Source organism: Atta colombica, unplaced genomic scaffold (assembly GCF_001594045.1).
Source record: "Atta colombica isolate Treedump-2 unplaced genomic scaffold, Acol1.0 scaffold26, whole genome shotgun sequence".
NCBI classification, from domain to species: domain Eukaryota; kingdom Metazoa; phylum Arthropoda; class Insecta; order Hymenoptera; family Formicidae; genus Atta; species Atta colombica.
In genome coordinates, this window is record NW_017259359.1 from 313041 (window position 1) to 334488 (window position 21448).

At 31.2% G+C, this 21448-nt stretch overlaps 1 protein-coding gene across 1 annotated transcript in view; it reads left to right on the forward strand.

The window, feature by feature from the left end:
* The window catches only part of LOC108689116, a 277007-nt gene that overhangs the window by 210825 nt on the left and 44734 nt on the right, over positions 1 to 21448 (forward strand). The window contains exons 17-18 of the mRNA XM_018195755.1: positions 7148 to 7422; positions 8038 to 8162. Of these exons, the coding sequence (XP_018051244.1) occupies positions 7148 to 7422; positions 8038 to 8162 (400 nt within the window). The remainder of the gene's footprint in view (positions 1 to 7147; positions 7423 to 8037; positions 8163 to 21448) is intronic.

A 21448-nucleotide genomic window follows, 5' to 3' on the forward strand; every position in this document is an offset into this window, starting at 1 on the left:
ATATATATATATATAAAAGAATATAAGAAATAAAAATATAAATTAGTTTTGAGCATCATTTGCGCTCTTAGGCTTCTCTATTGCCTTTGAAGAGTGAGTATCTGCTGTTGATTTTCAGGCATCTTTATTCATCTTTCCGATTGTTCATCTGGATTATTCAGTCGTCTCTCCTCTCTAATTGATTGTGAAGAGAATATTAGGCTTGTCTTTCCATTGTCGCTGTCATCTGACAACAATCTGTTCCTACGTCTTCTGGAATGTGTTAAGCTCCATAGCGATCCTTATACTCGACGTCTGTCTGCTCGTAGTAGTTTATCCTGAACCTGTAGATTAAATTAAATCATTGTATGAAACCGAAGCGATTAATGAAGAAAAATGATTATTTTTCAATTTGTGAAATTTCCGAGAGAAAGAATCGAAATCCTCGGATGTACATTTTAATACAGAAATGTGAACTGAATCGAAGAAAACGGCAAGCGTATGCTAAAACAAGATGTTATTCCAATCCTATTTAATGAATTCGCACTTCAGAATATACAGGAAGGTGTATATAAAATATATTGAATTATTACTTTGTATTATTATGCAATTCTATTCACTAATAATATTTTTGATGTAATTGACAAACTGTATATATATTGTAATAAAGTACTATAATAAATACACCTAATAAAAAATAAATATATTCTTAAAAGGTAGTTGATACTTCTAAAATCCTATTTTTAGTTCCAGGAAAATAGGCAGATGAGCGTATAACGCAGTTGTTGGAATGTGATCAAAAAATAATGTTAATCAGTGCAGATCTTGATAGCGTATATTTCCATATAGACGAACGTTTCGACTCTTTTTGAAGTCATCACCATTAATAACATTTCTTAGAACATATGCGACATCATGCATCAATAGCAATCACTATAGAATTAAAAAATCTAACGTGAGATGCATGAATTTCCTTGCAATTTTACACAATTAATTTCTGGAACGAATGTGAAAAAGTACGAAGTTAATGAATTTATAAATACTAATGGACAATGTGCTTACCATTTGATGCTAAGATATGTGATTACAGGTACAAGAACAAATGATAATAAGAGGAAAATTCAAGAATTCGTGCAATACCATTATAAAACAAATATATAATAAGTTAGAGTATAAAAATAATACTAGTTAATCAAGGTATGGCCACAGTATAGAATAGCGCAACTCTCTCTGTCGGCACTTTTGATGTTGGTGAAGCTAAAATCATGCGCGCACGCGCAAGTTGAGACATTACATACGCCATCTAGATTTCTCTCTCATTTACTCTCTTAGGCTGTCGCACACACCTTTCGTAACAGTAATCGTAAGCCGTACCGTAAGAATAAGCCAATCACACTCGAGAATTCTTTTGAACTCTTAATTCTGATTGACTGATTCTTGCGTTATGTCTTATGTTACTGTTACGGAAGATGTGTGAGGCAGCCCTTACTCTTCTATTCTGTCCGAACCGTAGACCCTGTCTATAATCCAAATAATATCTTTCTAAAGCGATGTTACAATGAGATTTGAAGACATTACAAATTAAACCGTAAGAAATTAACAAATCATAGGATAGTGGATTGTTGTCCTGACGATTCTTACGCCTTAAAATTTCATCATAAATGAAATCGCTGGTTAATCTATTGAAACATTAAAAAAATCTGATTATAAAAAAGTATAAAATTAAATTTTATATACATGTAATTTATATATGTATATACATTTGTGTGTGCGTGCGTGCATGCGTGCATGTGTATACATTTTTGCATATAAAGGGGGAATACAAATTTATAATTACAGAAAAAGATGAACTTTATTTCAATAAAAAGTTTATAATATCTACGCATTTTTTTATTTTTTAAGTTTCTTTTACTAGATCTTACTGTATCTATAACTCAATCTATGGTCTAGAAAGAAAAAAAAGAAAACATATACAAACATTAAGAAATTGTTTATTATATATATTATAAAATATAAAATCTATACGCAGTTTACATACAAAATAATATACAATTTTAAATATGCTAATGTATAGATAAATATCATATTTGGTTTGCAACGCATAACATAAAAATTTAATTATAATTATATATATAAACAGTTCACGCAAAGCAGATAAATATCTATAAGTAATCTGAAAATAAATAAGTTATCTAAAGTAAATTAACTGAAATTGATAGTCATAAAAATATAATTATAAAATTACCTTATTTTAAATAATGTAAAATCTTTTTCAAATTTTATGGGTATAGTATCTGTATGAAGAACTCTTCTTTTACTAATTTTAAATCATTTTTCTTCAAAATGTAGAGAGTATAATTGAGAATTTCTAAAAGAATATTCAGGATTTTTTTCTTCTAAATCCAGTCTCCCATTTTCTATTCATTGCAACCATCTGTTAAAATAATTTATTAATGTAAAAAAATAAGCATTATTTATACAAATAATATTGAAAAATTGAAAATATTTACATAATATATGGTATATCTATCATATTCTTTAAGAAATTTAAATACATGTCTTCCTTCTAATTTCAATATTTCCAGGACATCCATTTATTGAACAATATTTAATTTTTTTTCTATTCATTTTCTTGATATACAATCTATTTTCTTTTTATATCTGAAACAGAGCTAAGATCAAAGTATTTTCTGCAAGAGAAAATCTATACGATCTATAAAGATCTATAATTCTCTTTAAAAATAATTGTCACTTTTTTTACTTGACTTCACTTTATTTCACCTTACTGCACTTCACTTCACAATAATCCACTCCTTTTTACTTTTTTTTACTTCGCTATTAATATCTAAAACCTTTGCAAGACATCACCGACATAAAAGCACGAACTTAACGTCGTTACCGCTAATTGCTACACAAACACTTCAACAGTTCAAGAGAAACACTGAAAATACAAAGAATAAGTGAGAGAAAAGTTCAGATGGTTAATATGTAATGTTTCAACTTGCGCATGCGCGCTACGATTTTGGCTTCACATAATGAATAGAGTTGCGCTACTGTATACTGTGGCACGGCAAAGTTAAGATTAAACGATATTATTTGAAAGCGTTTCGCAGATACATACATATAATGTCATTGTTTACAAAAATAAAGTTAAGCATTAAAATTATAAATTATTTATAATCTGTTTAGAATCGAAATATAAGCGTGATGTAAAAATTCTGTGTCAGACTGAAGGTTACGACTATTATTTTGCATTTGTAACATTTCAGATACCAATCTTCTTCCTAAATAACGTTCACGGTCTAAAATTTTGATGTTCTCCCAATTGAAATCATGATTAAATGATAGTTTGTGATCCGTAATGAAATACCATATTGTATACCGTATATTGTGGCCGTGCCTTGATTAACTAGCATTATTTTTATACTCTTATTATATATTTGTTTTATAATGGTATTGCACGAATTCTTGAATTTTTCTCTCATTATCATTTGTTTTTGTAATCACATCTCTTAGCATCAAATGGTAAGCCACACATTGTCATTAGTATTTATAAATTCACCATTAACTTCGTATTTTTTTCACATTCGTTCCAGAAATTAATTGTGTAAAATTGCAAGGAAATTTATGCACCTCACGTTGGATCTTTCAATTCTATAGTGGTTGCTATTGATGCATGAGTGATGTCGTATATGTTTTAAGAACTGTATTAATGCTGATGATGACTCCAAAAAGAGTCGAAATGTTTGTATGGAAATAAACACTATCAAGATCTGCACTGATTAACATTCACGCTCTCAATAACTTATATTGCCCGTTTTCTCAAGAATTTTATTATTGGAGAGTCATAGAGAAATTATCAAGATTTCCGTTATCATTCCTATTTTTAGGTTCATTTAATTTTTATTTATTTTTAAACAAATTTAACTTTCATTCTATTTATATTTACCTCTGTTTTTTTTAGTTCATTCATTATAAAATCATTTCCTTTTTTTTTTGTGTTCAGCAAAATATTCATTTTGCAATGTTGAAAATTTCCTTCGCGCTGATTGAATTATATTTTTAGATTTAAAAGTATAGTCTTATCTTAGCAGACATTCATAAAACATGATTGCGTTCTATTGAATGCATCCATTGTTATATGTATTTTAGTTTTATACTTTAGTTTGTGTTCCAAAATTTACTACCAGTACTGAAAATTTATAGTTTACGTAACGTGTACGTATATTTTTTGTATTGGCAGTAAATTTTTTAACATAACCTCAATTTTACACTTCACATTTGAAAATGCGCTCGCATTTCAGTGCGTTTCCGATTTTGCCTCATTCACGCTCTGTTGTCCATACTGTTATTATACATACTCTAGCGATTATTACCTTCTCCTCCGTAGTGACGGAGGAGAAGGTAATAATCGCTAGATCGCTATTCTAAGAGGGCGAAGACCTATCGAATTGCGTCAATAGTCGATTTACTCTCCCGAAATCCATACGTACATACACACGTACATATTGTATGTATGAATGAACGTATGCATAAATTTTTTTAACATTACCGTTTAAAAGTTAAATAATTAATATTAATAACAATTGAGCAAAATTCATTACAAATCTGGACATTAATTGGAACACTTTCAATACAAATACAAATTATGATATTACAAATTATAAGATATGAATTCGATGATTGTATATCATTTTGTTTATTTGATCTCTGCATTTGCTTTTTTCACATGGATCTTTGAAGTCTTTCTGATTGCAGAACTTGTTACAATTCGCGTTGCATATAATGCAAAATTGTTATAACTTGGTACATATAATATACTTGGGTATGTACATGAAGCTGTCAACTGTGTTTTTTATATTCAAACTGAAAACATTGCGTGGAGCACATGTACTTTGAACTGTGTCAATATGTAAACAGTATGAATGAAGAAATTAAATAATTTTTTACATCAAAAATTGTATTATCAGTAAATTCAATGTTGTAAGTATTTTTCACAAAAATTATGATAAAGCTTCTATTGTAGAATGTGAATAGTTTGCTTTAAATAATATTGAAAACCAATAACTGATGAATGAATATTGTTTTTCTAGGGGATATATGAATACACAATTATAATATAACATTTTACTATTAGTACTATTATAATTCTAGTCATGACTGCGTTTCAAGATTGGAGAGGACTTTATTGTTTAGTTTATGGAATTGTGTACTTATATAAATTCGTACTGAAATATTTAGGTAATAAAATCAACTTTGATCGATTATAGGATTTTATTTACTTAATTGATGGTACTAAAATTTATTTATCTAATTGTAAAAATTTTATATATTTTTCAAATTTTAATTTTACAAGTTTATGAAATGTTTACAATATTATATGTTTACAATAGCAGTTAAAAACTTGGATAAATTTCATCAAATATACGAGTATTATCACCCTATAGAACACACCTTTAGTTTATTTAGCCATAAGCTTATGTGAAACCATGTAAATACGAGGGCAAGTCAATAAGTTTTTAGAAAAACATAATAAAACACATTTTTTTTTATCAATTCATTTTTATTTCTCAACATAGTCTCCTTTCAGCTCGATCCAACTTTCTCAAGTCGTTCAAATAATATGATATATCCAATCCTTCAAAATAAGCTTCTATTTTGGCGATAAGCTGCTCTCTGGTAATGAATCTCTTTCCTCCGAACCATTTCTTCAAGTTTGGAAACAGAAAATAGTCGCAGGGGACTAAATCTGGCGAATATGTTGGATGGGGAAGCAATTCCTAGCGGAAATTCGTTGAATTTGGCCATCGATATCGGGCACGTGAATTCGTGCATTGTCTTGATGAAAGAACACTTTCTTTTTCACTAAATGGGGACGTTTTTTCTTTAAAATATTGTTGAAACGGTTCAATAAGGTTGCGTAATAATCGCCTTGATCGTTTGTTTCGACGGAAGGTAATCGATATGAATTATATCGCGTGAATTATATCCCAAAAAACTGTGGCCATCACCTTTCCGGCCAATTTTACGGTCTTCTTCGGAGCTGGTACTTCATCCGGTGAAGTTCATTGTTTTGACTGTTCGTTCGTCTCAGGTGTGAAGTAATGGATCCATGTTTCGTCCACAGTAATGAATCGACGCAGAAATTCATCTGGATTATGTTGAAACATCTCCAAACATTGTTTTGAAATCGTCACACGCGCTTATGGTTCACAGTGAGCAAACGCGTCCACACTCAATAGTTTTTTGCCAATGGCTTTTTCATACTCAATTGTTCGTGCAAAATTGAAATCACTGCCATGTGATATGCCTGTGGCCTCAACGAGCTCACTTTCTCGTCGATCAGTCAAAACAATATTGTGGATTTTATCGATTATTTCTGGCGTAGCAGCCTCTATTGAACGTCCCGAAGGTGCATCACATGTGGATGTACGATCACGTTTAAATTCATTCACCCAATTGTATACAGTCGCAAACGCTGGTGCAGATGTGCTACATTGATGTGAACATTATCCAATTCGGCTTTAATTTCTTTCGGCGTTAAATCTTTCATATATAGATGTTTGATCACGATCAATACACTAAAATCGTTTTTTCCATTTTACACAAAAATACAAAAGTTGTTTGTTTTAATCGTCTATAGAAATGAAACCATGTGATGAATTCTGCTCAAAATTTGACAATAAACAGTTGAGAGATGCTACTTGTCAAAAAGTAATGTAACATGACAGTGCTCTCTGACAAATTTTCTAAGAACTTGCCCTCGTAGTTGACTATCGAGTTATTGTTAATTTAACTTTTTTGTTAATCATATAATGTGAAATCGAACTTTAAGTGTGGATATAAGTTGGACGCTTCTAAGCAAGGAATAGATAGCTGCTGTAGAATATATCTAACTTTGTTTGGAAAGTTATATTGAATTATTTGTAATAGTTAAAATTTAAATTATATAGTTAAATACACATTTATATTATCAACTTTATTTATAAATCTTTTCGAACAATAATAACGAGCGTGGGCTAAAACCTTCTGAAATTTAATACTGATCTTGACAATAAAGATCAACGTCAAAATCATCAGAGGTGAATTTGTTATTTTCACATTTATCTTAATTAAGATGTATCAATCAAAATATTTCTATCAATATAAATATTTTATCGTTTCTTAGGACGATCTTTATAGAGAAGAATGTGGTCCAGATTTACCTCTTAGATGTTATGTTGGAGATATATCATCTCGCCTAGGTCCTATTAATATTGGAGAAAAGCGACAAATATTTACAGATCTCAATTTTCCTCTAAATGGACCGGTATCCGCAATGGGCAAATCTATCATAATTTTTGATAAGAATTTTAGTGGGAACAGATTCGCCTGTACAAATATTGAGCCTGATAATAATATCGTTAAATATGCAAATATTAGGAAACCGCCGCGATTTGTTGTGTAAGTGCTACTTACCAATTATTTATTGCACTATATAAGATATTGTGTGTATCAAGCAATGTGATAACAACACACTACTAACATTGAAAGGGCAATGAGTCGCATGTTACTCTTGTTTATATACAGAAAATATATAATAATTATGATTATATTAAATGCCAGCATTTTATTACCAAAAATTATACGCTCGAGATATCCACTTTAGGGATATCTTTGCAAGACAGTTTGATCGTAGTGCAATGGAAGAATCTTGGAGGAGTCTCTGTCTTCCTGATCACGGTAACCTCTGCGCCAGGCAAATGTTTTGATTTTAAGACCGTTTTATACTCAAAATTTGCATAAAATCAAAGTGAAAGTCACAGAAAAATAAAGGAGAATTCCATGTATTTATTAAAAATAATATCTAAAGAAACGTTTTATTTACGTTTTGAATTATAGCAATAATATTTGGCTAATTAGATAGATTTTGTAAATTTTGAACAGTTCGTTATTTAATGATGCATATATATTTCTAAACATTCTTTATGTATTTGGCATGCATTATTTATTTTTGTAAAGAAAAAAATCAGTGTAAAAAACAAATAGATCTTTGCTGATATTTTCTTGTCTTCGCAGAGCACAATTCTTAGAAGATGTAAGAAAAGTGATGGGTATTCCTGAGTGGATGTTATCCATTGACAGCAGAAAAACCAGAATACTACATAAGGGTGCATGCATTCAATTTCTTTTGCATTTCAAAGGTAAGTACCCCGACTTTATTTAAATATCCAATGCTAATTTGTTTCTCTTGAAATTTATTATTAAGCATCAAAATCTAAAAACTAATTTTTATAAATGTGAACAAAATTTTCAAATGAAGGTTATTTTAATACATATATCAAATAGGGAAGCCCCGATGATCTTAACATATTGTCACATCAAGATCGTAACCTCGAATAATTTCTGATAAGTTTTAATAGTCATTCATTACTTGTTAAAAAATTATTAATAAAAGTACTTTATGACACGTAAAGGAGAAGGAGTGGACTTCGCTTCGCGTGAAAAGTCGTGCGCCCCGTGGCAGAGGACAGATGGAGTGAAAGTCGCTTTGCATGGAAAGTCATAGAGGAAAGTGGGAGATGCACAGCGGATAATTGTGCGCAACCTACACTGAGAGAAAAATGTTTGGTATTTGTAACTATATTATAATTATATATTACTATGATTATGATTGTTACTGCTATAATAATAACAGTAATTATGTGTAGTTCTATAGCAACAAATGTATATACAATAGTTGGCGACCTAAATGTGTGCACTGGGAAAAAAATATTTGATATTTATAACTGTTACGTCATGTCTTGTAACGTATTTAGATATTTTCGAGTTTACGAATTATTGTGTTAGGATGCAGCGGTTTTCGTTACAATCCCACCGCTGTCACCAGAAATATGTTGCGAATTCTCATGTTAAGAATAATAGTCGCGAATTGAATATTTTTGGGTTATATTGCGTCGCGTCGCGTCGCTGCCGAGCATAGAATGGGAAGAGAGAGAGATAGAGACGATCCGGTGCACGAGCAGAACATAGAATTGAAAGCGACGGAGTGATTATTGGAGTAGGGGAGATATGATCAAAGTGGGAGTCTCAGGTCGAGTGGCAAACCATGAGACTGCTAACGCCAACGTCGCATGCTACATGAGTCCTTTATGATAATTGATCTATTATAATTTTGACTTAGAATTTTAAATTAATGGTTACTGAAATAGAATTCGGCATAGTTCTTTATCAATATTGAGACATTGTTTGACAATTATTTGATTGAATTTGAAAATGAGCTTCAAATCTTTCGGGAGGGGATGGAGGAATAGATTGAATGAAAGTCGAATGTAACGCCATATTAAAGTTTAAATTACTGGCTGACACGCTTATATTGAAATTGACGCGGATCCTTTGATTGGTCTACTGAAAATGTTTTTTGTTTAAATTACTGACGCGGTTGAATAATAGCATTAGAAAAACAGAATTAGAAATAAATTGCAGAAGAATAGATAATAATGAAGGAAAGAATTGAGCAGCTCCTACGAGCGCGGTTAGTCCGTAGAAAAAGGGGAGAGAGCTGAGCAGCTCCTACAAGCGGTCAGCCCGAGGGATAGGAAAGAGGATGCTTGAAAGAAATTAACACATATGTACTTTCTTCTTTTCTTTGTATATATTGTGAATATTGAGAGATATTCCACCAGCGTTTCGATCAAGAATGACTTGATTGCGAATGATTGTCGAATAAATCCCCTGATTCGATTTTCGCCCCGTTTATATAAGCGTCAATTGGTGGCGCTCGCGAGTCGGGAGGAAGGAGAAGCTCAAATTTCCCGGAATTGGTAATACGTGCTGAATTTGGAAAATGATTTTTCCAATATATAAAAATATTATATTCACATCAGGCTGAAATTCGGCACGATTGCCACGAATTCAATTTAGAACTAACGAATCAAATTAGTTTCGCGTTAATTGATAGAAAGTAATTAAAGTAACAAATTAAATTTTGGATCTTTCTCTGCGCTGCTCCTTCTCCAACTCTCAATTAGTCAGTCGATTAGTCGATTAGCGACATTCGCTAACACGACAAATTCGTGTTTACTTATTTATTTCAGGTTAATTATAGCAGTTACGATGGCCAAAAGATAATAAACCAAAAATATATTAAATATAACGCGAGATTTCGAAATTAACAGTCTTCTCGACCAGAGCGGCTGAAATCCCATTAAGGATTCGAAGCGATGAGCGACACGCACGTCAAGGGCCTTGACGTGCGTGTCGCTCATCCTTGATTGGTACGTGATAGCTTATTCCTATTCTGAGAGATTATAGGTACGTTGAGGTGTTTCGATTGGATTAGTTTTTCTTAAACCTTGTGTAGGATGACAATGACATGACAGTTCCAATATAAGGAAAAGAAACAATTTCTTAACTCCGCGTGGAATTATCCTGCCTGGAATTTCGTCGCAATACATCGGCATGCTTTCATAGGTGCTTCGATTGACTCATACGACACATGTGTCGGTATAATAGAATTATACTACGCCTAATAAGACGTGGAATATTCGCAATTAATTAATAGAAATACTTTAGATAGACGAGATTAAATAACGAAAAATAATTCAGCGCAAAAGGAAAAGACAAAAAAAGGAAGTAAAATTATATTTCTACGGAGGGCAGGACGTAACAGTAACTATAATTACATATAATCGCACTATATAATTGTTATAATAATAACAGTAAGTATGTGTATAGTTCTTGCAACAAATGTATATAGTTAACAACCTAAAATAACTATAATTATAGTTATTATAACTATAAAATAGTTGAAATTATCATAAAAATGATTTAAGTGACTATAATTATAGTTATATTTTAAGACAACTATATTTTTCATGGTTGCTCCAAAATATAACTATAAAATTATAATTACTTGAATTATTTTTGTAGTAATTTTAACTATTTTATGATTATAATAACTATAATTATAATCATTTTAGGTTGTCAACAATATATATTTGTTGCTAGAACTATACACATAGTTACTGTTATTATTATATTATTATTATTATAGCAGTAATAGTCATAATTATAGTAATATATAATTATAATTATAAATATCAAACATTTTTCTCTCATTATGATTTGGTACTTTTCCAATAGATAAAGACATCACCGTGGTGAAATTTTTATGCAGAAGATCGTCCTCTTAAGATAACTACAAAAGATATGACATAAATACATTGCTAACTAGAGAAATATATAAAAATGATATTACATCTTTTTTTGTTATATTAACATTCAAAAAATAAGATGGTAAGTCCGTATTTTTAATTTGTTTAACTTTAAAATTGCATACGTTATTATGTGCTGTTCTTTTGAGTTGTTATTTATTAAATTTGATTAGAAATTGTTGAAGTAATCGTATCGTATTTCATATCGAGTCCGTTCACGGAGGGCAACTATATGCAAGTGTTTTGAAATGCGCACAATTATCCATTTTTCATATACTATATGACTAGCACTAATTTTTTCGTTTCTTCTTTGCATTATTATTTTATTTTGCCATTTTATTTTGCCAAAGTTTGTGTGCATTATTATTATATTAATTTTGTATTTTTTTTTAATATGTATGATGTATATTTAAAATATATTTAGTATACATTTATATTACAATATAATGAATTTGAAAGATTTGCTAAAAAATAGAGACAAATTAATTAACAATCGAACATAAGAAAATAATAATAGTGCTTTTATAAAATTTGATGTAGAAAATCATCATCAAAGATAAAATGAACTTTTTGAAAGTAATTATAAATTAATAGTAATTATGTATTAATAGTAATTACAATATGATTTATTTACAACATAACTTAATCTAATTCTATCCTAAAATCTAAAGAGGTATTAAACATTAATATGAATAAAAATATATTAAAATGTGAGAAACGTTTAACATCTTGTATTATTACAATTATTTATATAAACAAGATTTTACTTATGTTTTGAAGCGCGTCACTCCGTATTGCAAAACGTGTCAAGTACAAAACGTACTAATTTCTGAGTGGATAAAAGACTAGCCAACTAAATAGGAAAAATACGACAATTACGTCTTATAGTTGAGACGCTAAATGAGGAATACCGATGGTCAATAATGAAAAAAAGATCTGCATTATCAATAATTTTTCAGAAAATCAAATTTTGCGACTCAGTGCAGCGGCGGGTCTGATTAAGGATTAAACGAAGAACGATTCACAATCAAAACTAATTTGACAAACAACGTTTGTCAAAATCAAGGTCATTAGAGATTAGAAATCAAGACTATGGAACTAGATCTCCTTTTATAGATATTTATCTAAATAATTATTGATGGTTTTATTTTTGTGGATGGGGGAACGCAAAGGGTTGTGATTTTGCAATTGGTATATAACTTGATTTCACTGTGCTAATAAAAGATATGAAAATTAGTGATAAAGTCATTTTCAAATGTGAAAAAAAATGTTTAAAAAAGCCTTTTTTTATATTTAATTTTAAAAATAACCTTTGGGAAATTTTGTAATCATATTTATAATTAACACACAAAATATAACAATATATCAATTGACAATAAAATCGGGAAATTTATCCTTGAGAGAAAAGGGAAATTCACCCTTAGAGAAAAATCGCCGTTATTGATATACAAGTATATAATATGAAACCGGAATTTACCAATAGATGGCCATAACTGTCAATGTAGTTGCCGTTAGACGGCACCATTGACACCATTTCCTTGTTCTGACATCTGACAAAGATTTTCAATTCACAACAATACAAGTTTCATACAACAGTATAATTTGTAATAGCGTTGAACATATCGAATTTTGTACCTGGAAACTACGATTTGCGGACAGCATTGATTTTCTGTTTGAAGAAAACTGCTGCAGAATCGCATCGAATACTTGTCGAAGCTTACGGTGAGCATGCTCTTGGTAAATCACAGTGCTTTGAGTGGTTTAAAAAATTCAAAAGTGGCGATTTTGACGTTAGAAATGAAGAACGTGGAAAACCATCGAAAAAGTTTGAAGACAGCGAATTGCAAGCATTGTTGGATGAGGATGACGCTCAAACTCAATAACTCGCGGATCAATTGAATGTGACACGAGAAGCCGTCATACATTTGAAATCGATGGAAAAGATCCAGAAGATGGGAAAATGGGTTCCACATGAACTGAATGAAAGACAGCAGGAAAACCGAAAAACCACTTGCGAAATGCTGCTCGCCAGGTACAAAAGAAAGTCATTTCTCCATCGAATTGTGACAGGCGATAAAAAGTGGATATATTTTGAGAATCTTAAGCGTAAAAGATCATGGATAACTCCAGGTGAACCATCGACATCGACTGCAAGGCCAAATCGCTATGGATGGAAGACAATGCTTTGTGTTTGGTGAGATCAGAAAGATGTGATCTATTATGAGCTGCTAAAACCTAGTGAAACCATTAATACTGAACGCTACCGACAACAAATGATTAATTTGAATCAAGCTTTGTGTGAAAAACGACCGGAATATTAAAAAAGGCAAAGTGATTTTGCTTCATGATAATGCACCACATACAGCAAAACTGGTCAAGGCAACGATTGAGGCATTTGATTGGGAAATACTTTCGCATGTGGCTTACTCACCAGACTTGGCTCCGTCCGATTATCACTTATTTGCATTGATGGGACACGCACTTGCTCAGCAGCGCTTCTTACAAAGATGTACGAATATGTACGCTGATTAGGCTCAAACGAGCAACAATTTTTTTGGCGTGGCATCCACAAATTGTCAAACAGATAGAAAAAATGTATAGCTACCGATGGGCAATATTTCGAATAAAATATTTTTTATCATTTTCATACAATAAACGTGTATTTTCTATAAAAAAATTCCGGTTTCATATTTACATACCTGGTAGGTATGTAAATATGAAACCGGAATCTTTTAAAGTGACACCCTCTTATTTCTCAAAAACTAATTATTACACTTTATTAATACGAATAAAATAATGATTTATTTAGCTAATTAAAGAAATACATCCTCATAATTCGTGTATTTGTGGCTTATTTCTATATCAAATCAGCTAAAAACGAATTCTATGAATGTGAAAATAAAATTCTTACAATTTTTTTTTGTAAAATGCGTAATTTAAATAATAGTAACTGTATTATTGATAATATTACGTCATTTTAAATACTTATAATTTCCTAAATTAGTTTTATTTATATTATTTTTTCTCTTAGTTTTTCATAATATGCTTTTAAATTTAAAATTGGAGTGCAGTAAACCGTCGCACTTGTCTGTAATGACACATGAACTAACTTAACTTTTATAATGTTGCTTTATAGGGTCAAATAACTCTATTGGAGCTGAAGATAATCGTGCATATATGGAAAAACTCTTGAAAAACTATTGCGTTATATATTTGTATCTTGCAGAACAGCGTAAAGTAAATATACATAAAATTCAATAAAAATTTTATAACAAAGTGAAAAAATTCTGGAATATCTTGTATATATATTCACTTGTGGGTATTGTGACCGTATTCTCGACCGATGCGACAACATAACTTCGTCGCTTTTATATTATCGACAATCAGTGCTTTTATCTCGATACTCTACATCGGTAGCTCCGCTACCGTGTCGCTACTGTTTCGCAAATTTTTTCTATCTCAAGTTGGCCAGACACGAATGAGTGTGCCATTCTTCATTACTCTTCTAAATTTTCAACAATTATTCTCAATATTTCTTAATATGCTGTGACGGACGATAACCGACAACTCAGCCCCGCACGAACAGCGGTGATGATTATTTGGAGCGGGAACAGATCAGAAGGTGAGAGAGAGTATTAGAATTACTACTGATCAATAATGAAAGAATAACAGATATATATTTCACTTTGACGAAGACAATTACAATAATCTTATCAAGTACGTAATTTACGACCGTTAGAATGGTTCGTCTTGGTTATAATATAAACTCGTTATAATTGGAAATTATCGAGTCGTGTAACATGAAATGACAAAAAGAACGTGAGCAGCTGTTATCACGAATCTTGCGAATTCGTCAATCAATTACAATTTACAGTAATAACGATTTTCTGCCAAACGTATAAGGTTTTCTCTACTTTAAGCGAAACGGCGGCGTACATTACAAGATGGCGATCTACATGCAATCAAAATGAGACATGGTGACTTCGCTGTGGCGGCAAGCTTTACGCGAAACAGAATACAACAATCTATGCGATTCGAGTGAACGACACGCGACAGCTAAAAATTACTTATTCGCGATAACTCCCTATACGGGCCATAGCCTCTCGGCTCGAATTCGGCAATTACGATTCACTCGATATCACGATGTTGGGATGATCGGCAGCTTTATAATGCTTTTTAACGCTTATCTCACCGGTAAATCTTCTTTCTCTTCCTGCAGTATTTTGAGTTTCGCTCGGCTCTCCTCAAAGATACGGTAACTCTAATTTCCTCACGCTCTGTTCGAATCCTGTGTCCTCGTAATGATCTTCCCTATGTTCGCGCCACAGTGCAAGTAATTTCGGCAGGCTCCGATGGGGATACATAGGCCGCGAGGTCCTTCTGAAGTGAGTCCTCCCGGCGCTTGATTGGCCAATAGTGTCGCGCGAATCCGCGAATCGCGTGGGCCCGCGACTTGGCGCGGAATCCGAATTTCGTCAGGGTAATCTTCTCTCAATTTACTTTTCTCGTTTTCCGCGTTTTTTCTGTCTTATGCAGTTCCTCTTGCGCGAGTTTCAAATCTTCTTTGCGGATATTTTCATTCTCCGGAAAAGTTATCCCTCCTGACGCATCTTCATTTTTTCCTATAAAACAGGATCGGCACTAAGAGGACTCAAATAATAGATGCAAACAACAATTTTTAAAAAATGATACAACTTACCCCTGTCACTAGGAGTAGTCCGAAGTCTTTTCAGTGATGGTTCTTCGGCAGTCCTCTTCTCTGCTAGCTATCGGGTGAGACAATTCGATACAATCAAAGCTACCGATCCTGACTCTGATTAGCTTTATGCAACGATTCTCGCAGAAAAATAATGAAAATAATAAAATAAAAATAAATAATTTAAAATGTCATATGAATGTCAGCGCCCACATGTTGTCTGCCCTTACGAGCCGAGTGGATTCGCTTATCCGCGACAAAGTAACGGACGAAAACGTCACAATATTTTATACAGATAATTCTTGTAAAAGAAAAAGAATAGGAATACGTAGCATTATTACCTACTGTATCAGTTTTGGAACCCATTTTTTCAGACACTCATTTTTGCTTACCACACGAAAAAATTAATTATTGCAAAATTGCAAACAGTATTATAGAAACTGCTTATCTGATGGAAGACACTTTTTAGTTTGTACTTATGTTTTTAAAGTTTTATTTTGATCTTTTGTTTAAGAAATATTTTCTAAGAATAAAGTGGTATCGGTGACTTTCCTCTAATTAAAAAAAATAATAGTACTTACAATATATCATAACCGATATACACAACGATATATAATACTTTAAACCAACGCTTGCAACACAGCATCTCAGACAGCACAAAGTCTAAAAGATGACTAAAAGATAACTAACTTGTTATAAAGATATCTTTTAGTAAAAGAATATAGTCGACGAAAAGATGATTAAAAGATGACAGATATCGCACTGTCATCTTATCCATAGTCATCTTATCTATATGATAACTAAAGGATGACTTCTTTGGATATCTTTTAGTCGTCTTTAAGATTTCTTTTGGTTTTTATATTTTGATACATATAATATTTAATAACATCGAGTTCCTAAATTAATTTTTACACAAAATGAAATAAAATTGCATGATTGGCAATAAGTATGTACGCATTCCATTTCTGGATCCTATAATGTTTGCCGTGTAATAGCCGTTATCTTTCATCAGTCTTCTTTGAGGACTCGATTATAAATATTTTAGCGTTCAATACTTATTAGCGTTAGAATACGAAAATTTTTCATAATGCTGCACCTTTTATTTTATCTTATATATTTTTAAATACGAGGAACTGAACTCCGCCACATCCATCTGGTAGCGATCCTGCATAGTGCTTGCGAATGAGTGAGTAAAAAGTATCAAAATAACGGAAAGATATCTTTTTCATGTTATTTTTCCGGCAATACAAAAAGGTATCTTTTAGTCAATTTTTTGCTTTGTGAAAATGACAACCATAGAAAGATGACGAAAAGATGTCATATTTAAATTATTTTTTCGACAAAACTAAAAAATGTCTTATAGATTTTTGTTTTGCTGAAAAGACAATCTAAAAATGATGTCTTTTCATTATCTTTTAGATATCTTTCGCTTTATTGAAAAGATAACTTAAAAAAGACTCTTTTTATTATGTTTTACTATTTTGCTGTCTGGGATTTTATACTACTGCTTGCCGAACGACCTGTACTTTGTATCGATCTCTACTTTACTTTGTGTACTGATTTTACATCCAACATCCTCATTACTATTTTTAATTTTCTTGTATTTCTATTTTTTTCATTTGTTTCAAGTAAGCAACATAATATGTAAAAATTAAAATACTATTAACATAATGAATGAATTTTACATAGAATATTGTTTTTCATTAAAAGGATACTATATGTAAAATTATTTCATGTTATATTAATATTAATAATTCAGAAATTTTCATTTGACTTAAAATTATTTGCTCCTGGCATTTTGATCAGATATTAAATACATTTAACCCATTACATGAACGATTACAGTTCATAATAGAAATTGATGAGGGAGACAGCATGAACTTTCTAGATACAATCATTATAAAAAACAATAGGATTGTATTCGATAGATAAAAAAACCAATCTTTTCAGGGAGGTTTTTAAATTTTTATTCTCAGCATCCAATTTGTCATAAAAAGAGCATTTATATTATGATTGACAGAATATTGCTCTTATCACATTCAATGTTTCACACAAAAAATATTAATGAAATGATTTAGATTTTTTAAAAATAATCCATTAAAATTTATTTTTTCAATAAATACATACAAGAATTAAATATTATTACAATAGAATTTATCAATCATATAACAAAAGATTGATTTCGAAAATCGTATGCAAAAAACAGGAAAATTAATTAAACAAAGCGAAACAGAATCAGAAAGAGATTCTGTTTCCTGTCTTCCTATTATACAATTATTATCTTCTTTCTAATGATTTTCCTTTCTTCTTGGTTTTCTCCCACCACTTCATGAAGTTTACCTTCCATATATCTTCCATATACCTTTGCATTTTAATTCTCTTCACTCTGACTGTGTCTTTGTTTGGTCTCACTTATAGCATTCTGTAAATTGGAATAAAAGAATAATAGGAAAAAACAGTTATTAATCTTATGCTGTTAAAATATTATGCTGTTAAAATATTATGCTGTTTAAAATATTATTCGAAGACTATTGCAATCGAATGGGAACTTTAGAAGTACAATAGAACAATAATTTTTTTTTTCATCATGTTTAAATTATCATTTTGTATATTTGTTTTTTATTCATTTTTAATTATTTAATTATTTATTACTTTTTATCTTAATTACTTCTTAAATTAATTATTTAGCTATTACAACAAATGTATGGATCCACCGTGACAAGTGGAAATGACAAACATTTGTAATAAACGCAATAAATGAATAGAACATTTATCTTAAGAGTGCAATGATCGATATTGGACAACATATTATTACAAATGATCGATACTAGGATCAATAACGAAATGGAAGCTATCACAAACGAAAAGGAAAGTGGTTCGGAATTTTGTAACTCATAATCGATAATTTAAATTCTATTGTTAACCGACTTGGTGTTGTGAACTTTTTTTATTATTAAGTATATTTTGTTACACTAAAGATGACCTAATGAAGGTTAAAATATATGTCTTTTATATATTTTTATCTATGTTTTAAATATTAAATATCAATTTAGTTTTCGACATCCAGCGTTTACTCGTAGTCTATATACAATTTATATATAATTTTAATTTAAAATTATTTCATTTCTATGTTAAATTTTTTTCATTCATACATGAAACATTAGATTTAAGAATTTTTAAAACAGTTTATATATTGCAACAGAAATACGCATTATTTCATGTTGGCACTTAGATTCATTCACATTTAATATTGCCTTTCATGTCTCACATGAGTCTTACACAGTAAGATCATAGTGTCATTTGACAATTTTAATTACATATACAAGAGCAAGTCAAATGATGTAAGCTGGTTTTATTGATATATACTATCGTGTATTACCATCTTTCAAATGACGCAATTCAAAATTTCAGAGTGATTCAATAGTCTTGCAATAGTCTTGATTTGACAGCAATTCGTAGTGAACGTATATAATTTTTTCGATACAATGGAAAAAAGAGCAATATCGATTAGCTTTTTATTTTTGGATGGAAAAATGTGCGAAGAGTTAAAAGTTGGATCAGCCATTTATGGGAATCCTTCACTATCTATGATAACCGTCAGATATTGATTCAACAAATTCAAACATGATCGTTCATCTGTTTTTGATGAGGAGCGCCCAGGCTGTCAAGACAGACGTTGTTACTGAGGAAATTGTTAAAAAAATTTAAAAATGACATGATTTTCGCTGATCGCTGAACGAAAGTGCATTAAGTAGCAGAGGCCGTAGGCGTGTCGTAACGGCATTCAACATTGCTTGACAACTTGGGAATGAAAAAGCTATCGGCTGATAAATGCCGCGACTGCTCACGGGTGGGCAACAAGCCGATGCGACTATCAATTTTGAACCAGTATTTGGAATTGTTTAAGCGCAATCCGCAGGAGTTTTTGCATCGAATTGTAACCGTTGATGAAACATGGATTTATTATTATACATCGGAGACTAAGGAACAGTCAAAACAGTGGATTTCACTCGGCTCCAAAGAAAGCCAAGACAGTTCCACCGGAAAAGTGATGTCACTGTTTTTTTTTTGACTGCACAAGGCGTGATGATCTTCATCAAGAAGGAAAAAATTATCAGAGTAGTACTACGCTGATTTATTAGCCCGATTTAATTTTGAATTGAAGAAAAAACGCTCCCATTTTTGGAAAAAAAAGTATTCTTCTATCAAGACGCTCCACTGGGTCACTCTTCCGTAGTCACCACAGCCAAATTAGTCGAATTGCGCTACGAATTGCTGCCATATTCACCGTACTCTCCATGATTGGCCCTCTGTAATTTCTTCCTATTTTTAAACTTGAGAAAATGACTCGGTGGAAAGAGATTCACGAATGAGGAGGTTATCGCCGAAACAGAAGCTTATTTTGTAGAGTTCGATAAATCGTATTTTTCAGAAGGAAAACAAATGACAAGCGTTGGGAAAAATATATTCTTCTAAAAGGGGATTATGTTGAAAAATAAAAAAAATTTTGTAAAAAGCTTATATCTTCATTACTAACACAGGTACTTATTGATATATTCTCATGTAGGGTTACAAAAATAGTTTTTTCGGTATGCATCATAAAAGTTTCCGTGATTATATGCAGAATATTGCTTAAATGTATTTGTCTCCATCATCATTTCTCATTAGCAAAAAATGCGCAACAGAACGTGCTGCGTAAAGAATCAAGTGCATGGATAAAAATAGGTAATGTACAGGATAGTTAATAAATGTGATCCAATGCTCTGAAAAGACGTATTCCCGACCTAAGTCTAACAAACATCAATTTTTCCTTTACCATATGAAAATTTTGTCCGAAGTTTAATTTCCAAATTACAAGAAAAAATAGTTAATGCAACGGGTTACGTAAAGGAGACGGGCAAGAACGGCGTTCACGATGTTTAATTAGACGCGAGCGCTTTATGTGCGGGGCTTATACTGGGGCATTTCACACATTTATGAATATTCTCATCTTTCCCTTCTATCATACTCTTTGTCTTTCATGTACCATATTTTAAATATGATAATTTCGTTAAATAATAAATTAAAATAGTGAAATTGAAATGAATTTTTGATATTGAATCTCTATCGGATTATTTTTTAATTACAATAAATCAATTTAGACTTTGACGAATAATATTAGTAGAAATTAGAAAAAGCCGAAATTATAAGTATCCGAGCCTCAAGTTCGAGAATTTTTTCGGCACGGCTCGGGACTCGAATGATTGTAATGTTCGAGAACCGTAAATTTAAAATCGGGCATTTAAAATCGGACATTGATCATAAATCTAGAAACTTTTTAATGGCATAAATGTGATGCTTCTTCATTATTTTACATTCGGGTTTTCCACTTAAACTATAGCAAAATTAAATAATTAAATTTAAAAGTCAACAAGGCAGAGAAACAGTTCATATATATATATATACAACATATGGCCACAGCCCGTCTTGAGCGAGTAAAGCGGACTAACTGAGTTGAAAAGTTCTCTACTATTTTGCAATGCCCGCAATAATTAACGAGATATTAACGTTTAAAGATAGTCGAATACGCGCATTCACT